The sequence below is a fragment of the Hyperolius riggenbachi genome, chromosome 4 (genome assembly GCF_040937935.1).
Source record: "Hyperolius riggenbachi isolate aHypRig1 chromosome 4, aHypRig1.pri, whole genome shotgun sequence".
NCBI lineage: Eukaryota > Metazoa > Chordata > Amphibia > Anura > Hyperoliidae > Hyperolius > Hyperolius riggenbachi.
This window is the reverse complement of record NC_090649.1, coordinates 53,975,612-53,989,481: the sequence shown is the minus strand read 5'-3', so window position 1 is coordinate 53,989,481 and position 13,870 is coordinate 53,975,612. Positions and strand designations below refer to the sequence as shown.

Sequence of the window (13,870 nt, the reverse complement as noted above, 5' to 3'; positions counted from 1 at the left end):
CCAGTCGCCGCACAGAGCGGCCGCTCCAGGAAGTAAACACTGCACGTCACTGAGTGCAGTGAATATTAATTAGCCATGTGCCTGGCCGCTCTCCGCTCCTCCCCAACATTACTGAGCAAGTGCAAGCAGTCCAACGCAGCTCTGCCGCTTATAAAGTACTGCATGCAGTACGTTGTCTTATGGCACAGCGTTACTAAGTAACGCAACGTGGGCACTGTGAACAGCCCATTGATTTTTCATTGCTGTGCGGTGGGGTGCGTTACATGCTGCTCTAACGTGCGCCTGTAACGTCCCACTGTGAAACCAGCCTTAAGATCGCCAGGGCGGCTGAGAGAGGGTTTTTTTTAAATAAAAAAAAAAAACTATTTCATGCAGCCAACTGAAAGTTGGCTGCATGAAAGCCCACTAGAGGGAGCTCCGGCCGCGTATTAACAAGGAAGGCTGTCGCCATAGCGACGAGCGGAGTGACGTCATGGACGTCAGCCGACGTCCTGACGTCAGCCGCCTCCGAACCAGCCCTTAGCGCTGGCCGAAACTGATTGGTCCGGTTGCGCAGGGCTCGGGGGGGCTGGGGGGACCCTCTTTCACCGTTGCTCGCGGCGGATCGCCGCAAAGCGGCGGCGATCAAGTAGCACACGCGGCTGGCAAAGTGCCGGCTGCATGTGCTGCTTTTTATTTGATAAAAATCGGCCCAGCAGGGCCTGAGCGGCACCCTCCGGCGGTAATGGACGAGCTGAGCTCGTCCATACCGCTAAGGAGGTTAATCCAAATGTAATTATTATGTTTGTGGCCTGGAAATGGAACAATTAAAGGACAACTAAACCGAGAGGGATATGGAGGCTGCCAAATTTATTTATTTTTAAGCAATACCAGTTGCCTGGCTGCCCTGCTGATCCTCTGCCTCAAATACTTTTTGCCATTGACAATAAACATGCAGATCACGTTTCTGTCACCTCTGTTGGGGTGGCAGTTCATGCCTAACTTATCCAAAAATCAGTAGTATGTACAGGTGTCCCCAAGCTCATATAAAGATCTGGAACACAGAACCTTCCAAGCGCATTATTCTCCTCCTAACACCTCCTGCCGGAAGCCACCCCCTCATACCTTCACCCCTCCCCATAGAAAGAGGCGCCTGTATAGGACACCCCCACATCCACCATACTGTTACCCAAGGGATCAAGTCCAGACTCCTTCAGGTGATAAACATTGTACGCAACTTTAATGGGACTTTAGTCTGCAGACGTAGGCCAGCACTCACCTATCAGCAACCTACCACCAGCAGGCTGACTCACAGATGCTGCAGAATAGGCCTGAACGATTTTAGGGAAAAAATGAATCGAGCGATTTCTGTCTGAACTCGAGATTTGAATTCGATTCAAGATTTCCTTTAAATCAAGCTTTATTCCTCCCCTCTGTGCCTCTGTCCCACTGTCTCTTTATGCCCCCTTTGTCTGTGCCCCCTCTGGGTCTCTCTCTGTGCCCTTTTTGTCTCTCTGTGCCCGCCAGGCTGTGGCAGTGCTGAACATACCTTTCAGCATGAGTCTAGCGATGCCCATCTACCCACTTTGCCTCCTGCAGGTTCTAATGCACAGCATACTTCCTGTATGTCATGTGACATACAGGATACCAGGAAGTATGCCGTGCACAAGAGCCAGCAAATTGTGATAGAGGATGTGGAGGACAGTGTTGGACTCGTGTCGGAAGGTATGTCCAACACTGCCGATGCTGCGGGGCGCATGTGCAGGGACTTGGGGGAAGTTTGAAGCCGCTTCTTCAAACTTCCCCCAAGCGGAAATTGCATAGCGGAAATCGCTACTTTAACGATTCCGAAATCGTGATCTTGGTGATCGCGATTTCTGTTTAAATTCGATTTATCGTTCAGGCCTACTGCAAAACAATGCCTGCCGAAACAGGGCTTATCCGAATCTTTAATTTCACTCCCAGGTGGTGTATGTTTACAAGATTAACACTGAGGCTTGGCCTATAATAATCCATTCCTGGATGATCGGATATTTGGCTGAAAAAGGTCTTCCGCTCTGTTAATGAAGGATCTTTCTTGCAGCAGATGGTTGGCTGGAAGAGACAATATTTGTTGTTTTGGCCAAAGTAACAGACTACGGGAGCCTTTACTAACAACCACAGAAATCACAAGAAGAAACAATTCAATGATTCAGAAAAGTTTACCTCTACCAACTTGTGTCTGAATACCCATCAGCCACTTCAGCAGCATGGCATTACCCTTGGTACTTAAACTGGACCTGAACTACCGAACAGGAAAGCATAGAGAAATGTACCCTGTATGTATTTAGGGAGTTTAGCCTGTCTAATTCCAAGTTGTAATTTGATCTCTCAGCAGTGCCAGCTGGCTGCCTTGGCAGAGCAGCTAATTTGTAAACACAGGGTGTTAACCCTATGTCTGTTTCCATGAAAGCAGGAAGTAGACACATAAGCTGTTGCTTATCTTTTAGAGCAGAGAGGAAGGTCTGAGATCAGGTCATCTTTAACAATAACAAAAAAAATATTAAAGAGAGCCAGTGATGAAACAAGATTGTTTACCTGCAAATTTTTCTGTTACGGACTCATCCATCGACCAGAAGCAATGATCATATGCAAATACCTGCAAAGGAAGAAGAGAGGGGTTATTGCCGGTTTAGCAGAGAGGCCTTAAAAGAGGAACTCCAGTGAAAATAATGTAATAAAAAAGTGCTTCATTTTTACAATAATTACGTAAATGATTTAGTTAGTGTTTGCCCATTGTAAAATCTTTTAAATCCCTGATTTACATTCGGACATTTATCACATGGTGACATTTTTACTGCGGTTTGCTGTTTTAGCCGTTGGAAAACAGCTACTTCCCACAATGCAACAAGGTTCACAGACAGGAAACTGCCAGGAGTACCACGGTCCTCAGAGTTTCTTGTGGGAGGGGTTTCACCACAATATCAGCCATACAGCGCCCTCTGATGATCAGTTTGTGAAAAGGAATAGATTTCTCATGTAAAAGGGGGTATCAGCTACTGATTGGGATAAAGTTCAATTCTTGGTCGGAGTTTCTCTTTAAGGCTGGGCGCAGTTTTAGCTATGTGAAATTGTGAACTCTGCCACTTACTGCATTTATATTTTTACATCCGGTTCTCAAACTTTGAGAAGTGTTTGTATGCGTTTTAACCTCCCCAGCATTCAATTTCCCTGGGATTTTTGTACAAAAAGTAATCCAATTAATTTTCATAACCATATTTGTTTCTGTAACTTGCCAAAATGTGTCAAGCACGGTAGCATACAGTGCAGGAGTGTATTGACGTGTATGCACGTCAACACTGTTCACAGCATGTTTTGTATTGACGTGTATAACCGTCAATAACGACAGGGAAATGCCCAGTGCTAAAATATATTGTTTTGTAACTGCTTGCTGTGTGTGCGCAAGAAAGGCTGAATGTAAAAACTGACACAAAAAGTTGCTGTCGCTCAGGTGGCCCCTAGAGAGTACACTGCATGTGTAACTCACTTAGGGCCAGTGCACACCAAAAAGCGCTGGTGTAATCGCAAACGCTCAGCACTTTTTGAAGTGGTTTTCCTAGGCGAGTCTAGGCATGTGCCTAGCAATATTCTAAGCATGTCTAGCGATTTTTGGAGCGTTTTGGTGTAGTCTTATTTTTCATTACAGTAGGTCTGTAACTGAACAGCTTCTGTAACAAAAACGCTTGGAAAACTGCTCTGATCTAGCGGTTTTCAGAGCAATTTTCCACTTTCCTATACTTAACATTGAGGCTGAATCGCCTCAGAAATCAGCAAAAATGCTGCAGGACCCGTGTTTGCGTTTGGGAAAATAGCACATCACTCTGGTGTGATCGATCACATTAGCCAAGCGCTTTTCAAAGCAATGGTGTTTTTAAAAGCGCTCAGAAGTGCTCTTGGTGTGCACCAGCCCTTATGTTCCCCTGGCCTTAAGGAGGCCATATGTTTAGGATTGCCCCTCATATTGCATACCAACACACCTGATCTGAGCTACCCAATAAGCTTATACACAGATAAAAAAACAAGTTCTCCAGCCAAGTGCCTGCACAGATCTGAAAGCCCATACACATGACTGACTAATTAGGTAGCTGATAACGTCTACCTGAGCAGATTGTCCGGTGTGTGTACATCAGCGGCTGACCCCCAACCAACCCGCCCGGCTGATCAACTCACCCCCACAATGACCAATCGTATTATCTGTACTGCTCCCCCGCCACGCATGCGTCATTCCATTGTTCCCCTGCATAGCAACAGAACGCGTCTCAGCAACATAGCTGGCGTGTTTGTACTGGCCTGCCAGTCATCTCGCCCTAGGAGATCAGGTCCCAATCCCCGATGGGTGACATAACATAAAAAGAGGAGTGTATGCATCTTTACAAAACAGTGGTGCCTGGGGTGGGGCTTGAACAGCACAAACAGGCCGCCTCCTTGCTGAAATGCATTTTCACATTCTGAGAATACTTAAAGGAACACTAACGAGGAACATGTTTTTTTCAATTAAGATAGGAAATGTTTGGCAAGTACTGCTAAGTACTGGTTTACACATTTGAATGCTTATATATCTTTGTATACGGTTATCTTATTCGTTTCACAATTTTCTGATGGCAAGTCTGCTCTAATATGACAGCAGAGTGAGCCATGAGGGGAGGGGGAATTCTCTCACAGTGCATCTGTTAACCCTGAGTGTGAGAAAGCTCTGCCTGTCTCTGACTGAGCTCTCTGCAGAGAGGAGAGGAAATTTATCTTCTGTGCAACATAAACATTTGTAATTGTGTGTGTGAAACCTGACACCTGACAAGCTTTTCATATAACTCTGCTTCAATATGGCACTGCTTTTAAGATGTCAGACTGCAGAGATTCATACCTTTGCAAATGAGACATTCCAAACGCAGCTAAAATCTACACACAATGAATTACAGCTTTTACCTCTGATATTTAACATGAAAAGTAGGAAAATGTTTACACAGCTACTTAGACATTATTTGTACATTGTCATTTTAGAACACTAGGGTATTGATAGTATTCCTTTAAGGTAGAGGAAGAAAGTCTGGCACAATATGCTAGCAGAGGAGTTGAATAGCCAATTGAGCGCTTGTGAGTTGGCTTATGACGAATTGGCCGGGAACCCTGCAAAACGGCTGTCAGGACACTCTGTTCACCCTCCCCGCTACCACTGCATCCGTCACCCAGCTGAACTAAAGGTGCGTTTTAGAACATAGTACCTCATCAGGTGCTGTAAATCAGGTGCTGTGACCTCAGTTGCTGTCTATATATCGCAGACACCTCTAGCTTAGTGGAAAAACTTGATTTCCCTTTGAAATATCACATAACCCATGAGGATTAGTACAGTTACAAATTACAAGTGGCAAAATGAGGTTTACCCCCATCAATGTCATTTTGTTAGAGAATGAATAGCCTTCTACATAGCGGAGCTTGCATGAGGTTACAGGAAGTGTTTAGGAGCCGGCGAGGGACTGCGCTCTCTCTTGTGCTCTGCACAAAGCCTGGAAGAGTCTGCAGTAATCTGGCAGCCACTGAGACACCCTTTCAGGGTCCACGCAGCTGGCCGGAGCCTGAGAACATCCTGCAAGTTATTCACACACTGTGACTGAGCTCAGCTGCTGCACCGCCCCAAACGCACGACAGGTCCACTTACTTTTGGCTGGCTCCTGGGAGGTTCATGGAAATCAGCGCAGAATGGAATATAGAGAGAAGAAAAAAACAGAGAAAGACATTAGTGAGCGTTCCCAGGCCTATTCTATACACAGGATATAAACATACAGTAAGCGATTACATACATAGTTACAGCGTATGGACAGTTTCCCAGCCTTGTTCCCTACTATTGCATCCCACTGCCCCCCCCTGCATAAGATAAATGTAGCATATATCAGATAACAGACAGATCTAAACTAACCTTTTCTGTTGCTCTTAATCATTATTTTATGATCCCTCCCAAATGTCACATAAACCAATAACCTGCTGTTTATCACGGCTCTATTCACAGAGGTTACAGAGCGGTTTATGCCCGGTACACAGCATGCAAATTACCCGTCAGATTTTGGAAAGAAGGCTAATTTGAATTCTGATCATTCTTCTGATCCATTTTGTACAGAAGGGATTGGAAAATTGATCAGAAAAAAGTGATTGAAAAGATCATCGGACTAGTCAGAAATTATTGATTGGTCCTAAAATTTGAATAAATTGCATGGTGTGTACCAGCATTATGCTGGGAACACACACACACCATAAGATTAATTTCCAACAGGTCTGAACTGATTGATGTTTCTTATCGATTATCTCATGGAAGTGAATGGAAATCGATCAGAGAGTAAATCTGCCACGAGGAGAACGCCAGCGCATACCACTAAGGCTGCATCTGAAATAACCACCAGCTCATGTGTGCAGCACCTAAATAGACTTTCTGCACACTTCGCATTCAATTCAGATGCAAATCTGCTACTACTTATCATGCAAACAGGAAACTCAGGAGGAGGGGCTGGGAGCAGCTAACCTGATAGTTACATACTTACAGAGTTAAGAAACAGTGGGGGAAAGGCTGCGCATCCCTAAACACATGCTGCAATTGAATGGTTAATCGCAGAAAGTCTATTTAGGTGCTCCACACATGAGCTGGTGGTCATTTCAGATGCAGCCTTAGTGGTATGCACTGGAGTTCTCCTCGCTGTTTAACAAAATGTAAGTTACACAATTTTTTATTTTCTTTTTGCTTAGCTGCTCCCAAGGTTTTAAATTTAGGTTAGGACACTTGCCCGGAGGTTTGCCTCACCGTGGCACAAGTGTCTAGTATAATATACCTTGCATGCAAACCATATTGGAAGCTAAAGTTCCTTCTAGTGTAATAAATGTTAGCACTTGTCTTGGATGCAGGGCATGCATTTTTCAGTCTGGCAGAGGCGGTGTATGCCTGTGCGATTAACCATTCAATTGCAGCATGTGTTTAGGGATGTTCAGCCTTTCCCCCACTGTTTCTTAACTCAGTAAATCTGCCACACTCAATGTGTAGTCCCTGCATTAGACAACAGACCAGTGAGAGGGGAGTATATGACATCATAGGGCATGATCAATGAGATGCTGATAATTACATTTTAGGCAAATTTATGCAGATCAAAAGTGAACCATTCAAATGTGGCAGCATCTTACTGACCACCCCATCTCAGTTCATGGTTAGAAGAAAAGGAGAGCAGGTCAGACAGGAGAAGAGGGGACTTTTTAAAGCCTCTCTTTGAAACATGACGACTCATAATTTAAAGAGGAACTGTAGTGAAAATAAGATCATGAGTAATATTGCTCATTTTTTTACAATATTCATTTATAGATCATTTAGACAGTGTTTTCCCATCGTAACATCTTTCCTCTCCCTGATTTACATTCAGAAATGTATTATTAGGTTGACCTCTTTCATTCTGCCAGGCGATCTGTACGGAATGTTAGTTACTGAGAGTTCTATGCACAGAGGGAGATATCTCTTGCTTGGCAGTTTGAAAAAGCCATTATTTCCCAGAATGCAATGAGGTTCACAGACAGTAAACTGTCATGACCTCACACTGTGGGAGGGGTTTCACCATAATATCAGCTATACAGACGTCCCTGATTATCTGTTTGTGAAAAGGAATATAGATTTCTCATGGGAAAGGGGGAATCAGATATGGATTGGGATGAGGTTCAATCCTGGGTAAAGTTCGTATTTAAGTTTATTTCTGCTTTACTTCCCCTTTATTTTTCTTTCCTCAGATGAGAATTTTTATTTCCATTCCCTACAAAAAGGTGGAAGAAATGTGCATTACCATTAATTTGTTTTTATTTTTTATTTTTTTTTTATAAATTGAGGGAAGTAGCAGGATGAATTCTTCAGGATACAGAGTGAGCTATTAAAGGGTACCTCCGTACACAGAAGTAGAACAGCATTGCTTTCCATGTCGTCCTGATGACAATCCAACAGTCTATTATTTTTAGGAATGATGGTAATTCTAGTATGGAGTTGTAATCCTCACATGCTTGTATTAAAGGGAACCTGAAGTGAGAGGGATATGGAGGCTGCCAGATTTATTTCCTTTTGTGCAATACCAGTTGCCTGACTTTCCTGCTGATCCCCCGCCTTTAAAGAGTAACTGTCAGGCTGCAGAAGCTAATTTAAACCTCTATTCTCCTGTGTTAAACAGTTTAGAAGGAAGCCCAAAAGCCATTAGTGAAGATAAAAATCTCAGTTACCTTTGATGTGTGCTTATCAGCAAGGCTGTTAAAACCCAAGAGGACGCAAGCCGCATACTATACTGCAAAGCATTCTGGGGCCCTCCCCTTGGCTGCTAATGAGAAGTTACAGCAGCTTGTAATCAGTCCAGCGCGTAGCACTGATAAATCTCCGGGCAGAGTACATTGCAGGAGTCAGCTATTGTTCCTAGCCACATGGCTCATTAATATTCACTGCACACTGTGTTGTTCAAGTACCAGCTTTTCTGTGATCAGGAAGCAGGCAGGACATGACGACACATTTGACAGAAAAACATGGAGCCTGCCATGAGCTGTCAGGAGCATCTATCTCTGCATATACTATATACAAATTCTGTGAAATCCAAACGTGGACAGTGAAATGCATATGTAATGTAAGTACAGCCAATCTTTAGCTACTGATATATGTGTTTATTTTCTCTGAGACCTTATACCGAACAGCTCCTCTTTAATACTTTTAGCCCTAGATCCTGAACAAGCATGCTGCAGATCTGATGTTTCTGAAGGACCCTGTTCAACTTATTTGGATAGGAAATTGCAGGTCTGATGACCCTAAAAGTTTTCCTACAGGGATTCATAATGTACAATAATAAAACAAAAAAAAACAACATTTTTCCCTTTTGGGGCTAATTGGACCATGCCTTGTAAGGGTTTTTCGCCTTCCTCTGGATCAACAGGGATACGTGAGGGAGTGGGCTGGTGTTGTACTTTATTTTCTGGTATAAGTCGATGGACGTATGGTCTTTTTTAACCCAAATAACGTTGTAACTTCACCTACTGACCAAGCAGACATCGCAATATTACGGTATGACATTACCAAAGCCAGTTAACTTATAAAATGGTTTTTAGTTTTTTGGGGGAGCTAGGAATAGTTCCTATTAACACTCATGCAAAATGTAAACATGGGAAGAACATACAACTTCCATGCAGACAGAGTCATGGGTGGGATGGCTGGCAATCTGGTGCTGCAAGGTGAGAATGCCACTAAGCCACCATCGAAGAAACATCAAAACCAATGACTGTGCTATACAGGAAATGCACTCTTGCCTCGCACCAGGTCTGAAGTTTAGCCAGAACACTTGGCATGGTATTTGTATGTTCTACAAGCGTATGCAGGCTTCCTCCAGGCACTCCGGTTTCCTCCCACATCCCAAAAACATATAGAGAAGTTAATCGGTTATCCTCAAAACTGGGCTCATCTGTAATCCTTTTGAATAGTAGTTTGTTTTTACTGTTTACTGTCTTCCTTGTCCCTGAAGATAACTTTGCTTCCAAACTTTTATCATCTGTGAGTACAAGGCCTGTCCTTCCCAGATAGCCTGCAATACATTCCAGTTATTACAGAACAGCTCAGGAATGACCGCCAGCTGTCAGAAATATTTCCAAGTCCAAAAACTCTCCAACAAGCAGTTTCAGCAGATGATACACAGTGCACACAGGAAGCTGCTAGGCCTGAAAGAGTTCTGAACGCTCATGATATTTCACTCCACTTAGTTTGACAATTATTTTGTCAGCAGGGAACACCAACAAGTTTCTAGCTTTGTATACAACGATAAAGAGGCAAAATTAATAGTGTGTTCATACGGCAAAATACTGATGGTTCCCCCCCCCCCCCCCAAAGGAGGTAGGGCGACTCAGTGGTGGCACAATACTGGTATGTCAGAGGTTACATTGGATAGCTAGTTACCTATGGACCCCAATACAAACTGCCCTGGATGGCTGCTCCCCCTAGTGGTAATCATATGCAAGTTACAGTTCAATCTGCCCTCCATTGTGAGGCTTTTATACATAGGAATACTTACCGTATACACTCACATATAAGCCGACCCATGTATAAACAGAGGTACCTACTTTTCCCTCGGAAACCAGGAAAAAAATTATTGACCTGCGTATGAGCTCCCTCCCCAGTAGCCATATCTGCCCCCAGTGCAAGTCATCCCCTCTCCCTATAGCCAGATGTGCACCAAAGAGGATACCGCTTTGTCTCTAGATGGCGTTCTAGATATGAGACATAGTAATTGCCACACAGCAAGAGTGCCCGATCATTGTACAGCTGACACCTTGCTTGCACGCTCCGCTCCACAAGCCAGGGGACACAGGTAAGTCTTGAGCAGTGTACTCTGTACACCATGTTTCAGGGGATGGGGGGGCATGGACACAGCTGGCAAGAGCAGGCTCACAAGTGCACATTTCTTACACATCCGTTCTGCTCCACTGATTCGCATATAAGCCGGGAGGTGGGTAACTTTTCAGCACATTTTTCTATGCCGAAAAATTAGGCTTATAAGCGAATATATAAGATGAGAGGAGCCACAATCAGTAAAGCCTTCCTAGTGGAGGATACACTACTGCTACTAACTTGTTTGCACAAACCTTTTTAGCAGAGTATTGATTCAAAACCTCTTGCAAACAAGTTGTTCGTTAATAATTACCACTATGCTCAGATATCCTGCAAACAGCACTAATCATTTAAGCCTAGTATCCATTCATGCATTCTTCAGGATGAAAACTTGCATGCCAATGAAAGTCAGTGGGCTACTTTCTATTTTTCCATTCACGGGGATGACAAAGGTTTGCTGCATTTTTTTCGCATGTCACACATAAGGATTCTCACTGGCTCCACGTGCAATATGTGAAAAGTCCCATTCTTGCAAAGGAGGAGAAAGTGGTCATATATGCCAACCAGAGACACATAAAATTCGCTGATTTTTTTCCTCTTGCACTAACAGGTAAAATGTAATCCTGTAGTGGTAATAAGGACTGCCTATCTGAAGAGTTGGGAGGTGCTACACACTAAAGACCAAATCCCATCAACGACCCTTGTTCCTAAATCACTTCAAAATGAACACTTTACCGGTGGGGTGAAATACTGACACACAGAGCAATGAAATACATTTACCCAAAAAATCTGCACTATTCAGCTATGCCACCTAACATGTGGCAAGTGAATAATAGGAATGATCAATGAGATGCAAATAATTTCTCCTTGCATTGAAATTTAATGTGCATTATATGTAGCTGGAAATTGGCCCAATCAGAACAACTTCCTGTAAATTTTTTTTGGTCCAAGTTCAAGCTGCACGACATTTGAATGCAAGGAGAAATTAGGCTCATCCCCAGTGAACAATACACAGGAGACACAAGGAATGTGAGGGCACAGACAAGGTAACACACGTTTGTTGCTATCATGGTCTATCCCAATTTGGTTACAAATAAACTAGGATGCATTCAAAAGAAAGGGAAAGTGGAAGAATGGACTGGAACTTTAGGTTAGCTCTAGGTTCACACTTGGAAAAAAATACTAAGTACTGTACTGTTTTCTGGACAGGAGGCCGCCAAATGGACATGTGAATGGAGTCAATGTTATTAACCCGTTAGCAGCCAATTTATTTAGAGGCTTGCAAATGCTCCAGGCTAAATTTTAGCACATTTTTTTCTCATTTGTTACATTACCTTGCTACTAATTAGTACTGCTGTAATGTGTATTATGGCCACTTGTCACTAGGGGGCAGTGTGTGACAATAACAGACGACTTCTGGTTTCAGTTTCTATATTTTCTGCTAGCAGAGAGACATCAAAGCATTCCAAAGATTTTACAGCACAACGAGTTCTGCTGGCGGAGGTCAAAAGCAATGCACTTATCTCACATGAGATAACTCTATGAAGCTGCTAATAGGTTAATAGGACCCATTCGCACATGTCCATTGAAACCTATGCATTGGCAGGATCATGGAAAACGAACAACACACACTCAACCTGCGTGATATTTACAGATGCCTCATAGGTGGTAGCACTTTATAAGCGATTTGCCTACTCTTATACAATACATTAGAATGGAAATGCTCCAAAAATGCTGCATGTCCTGCAATTGTAATTTCCCTAATCCCAATCACTCCAGTGGGATCTGCTCCATCCACTTACATTGGCAAAGCAATTTGGGAAATCGGTGGCGATTGAAAGTGATCCCAGAATCAGGGCTGTGGAGTCGGTCCAAAAATCCACCGACTCCGACTCCTCAGTTTAGGATTCCACCGACTCCGACTCCTCTAATTTGCATATTACAATTTTGTTGATTAAAAGTATGTAACATGAAATTCGTCTCTTAACTGCCAACGCTTAGGAATTTTACAAGACAACTGAAGTGAGAAGGATATGTAGACTACTATATTTATTCCCTTTAGACTAAAACTAGTCCTTGGTAAGAGTACTTGTAAAAGGTACAAACCGGAACAAAGAACATCTATCAGGCCCTAGGCAATGTAAGTGTGGGTACATGTAAGAATGATGTGCAGGTACTCTGCAGGGGAATGAGGAGATTGTAAACAGACAACACCTCTGTGTTCAATGTGCACAGCATTCTCAGTGGATTCCCTGCAGCTCTGTGGGGAGTGCATATGTAGAGTATAGTACTACTGTGTAACAAAGTAAACCTGAGACAGATGAAATTAAAGTTTTATACATACCTGGGGCTTCCTCCAGCCGCCTTCAGGATAATCAGTCCCTCGTTGTCCTCCTCCGCCACCTGGATCTTCTGCTATGAGTCCAGGTACTTGAGCCAGTCAGGCGTAGTGCGCATGCACACACTCCGCCGCCAGGAGCATACTACACCTGTGCAGCACTATTGCGCAGGTGCAGAATGTTCCTGGCTGTGGGAGCGGCATGCGGCCGGACAGCGCTGACTGGCTGAATTACCAGGACTCATAGCAGAAGATCCGGGTGGTGAAGGACAGCGAGGGACTGATTAGCCTGAAGAGGGCTGGAGGAAGCCCCAGGTATGTATAAAACTTTACTTTTCATCCGTCTCAGGTACCCTTTAATTTTTAGTCACCAAACCAAATTTTAACAACATATCAAATTATTTGATTTCATCAGCAAAGGGAGTGCATACATTTGCATAAATCAGCATCAATGCAGAATTATTTCCATCTCGTTGACCATCTCTATTAGTGACACAGCTACACATCAGGCTTTATTCTTACAGCATAGATGTTATTTAGTATATATAAGAGATTCCTGTGTACACATCATATATACAGTCACAATCAGATATGTATATCTGACCTTAAAAATACGGGGACTGCTTTATTTAAGCAGCACAAGTAACTAATTTTGATTGGTTTATTTCATTTTTGTGGACTAAGCACAGCTATTACTGTATATATACTGTATATATACATTATTTTTAATGACTATTATCTGAGAAATAGAACATTTTATCATATTTTCTATTTTAATTACAGTTACAAATTCATTAGGAGTCGGAGTCGGTGCATTTTTTCCCGACTCCGACTCCAGGCACCCAAAATTGCCCGACTCCGACTCCACGACTCAGACTCCGACTCCACAGCCCTGCCTTATACTGTGCCACCAACCCCCCCGCTGTCCCCCATTATAAAAACCGTCACGCAAGCGACACACAGATTGTCGCTAGATGGCTGTTTACATTGATGCTGCCACTCTCTATGGCTCCCCGTATATCATGGCTCTCCGCCTTGTCCATAGTCCATACCTGACTTGAGTCCTGGGATGGGCTGTCTGAGGGCAGAGGAGGTGTGGCCTGTGAGATGGAAAGGCTGCCAGGCTTAATACAGTCAGAAGGAGGCGGATG

At 43.5% G+C, this 13,870-nt stretch overlaps 1 protein-coding gene across 3 annotated transcripts in view; it reads right to left on the bottom strand.

Annotated features, from left to right (window-relative positions):
* The window catches only part of KIF13B (kinesin family member 13B), a 368,955-nt gene that overhangs the window by 217,359 nt on the left and 137,726 nt on the right, over positions 1-13,870 (bottom strand). For all 3 annotated transcript variants that reach the window (XM_068280045.1, XM_068280046.1, XM_068280047.1), the window contains exons 3-4: positions 5,672-5,684; positions 2,557-2,617 (exon numbers count right to left, since the gene is read on the bottom strand). In XM_068280045.1, the coding sequence (XP_068136146.1) occupies positions 2,557-2,617; positions 5,672-5,684 (74 nt within the window). The remainder of the gene's footprint in view (positions 1-2,556; positions 2,618-5,671; positions 5,685-13,870) is intronic.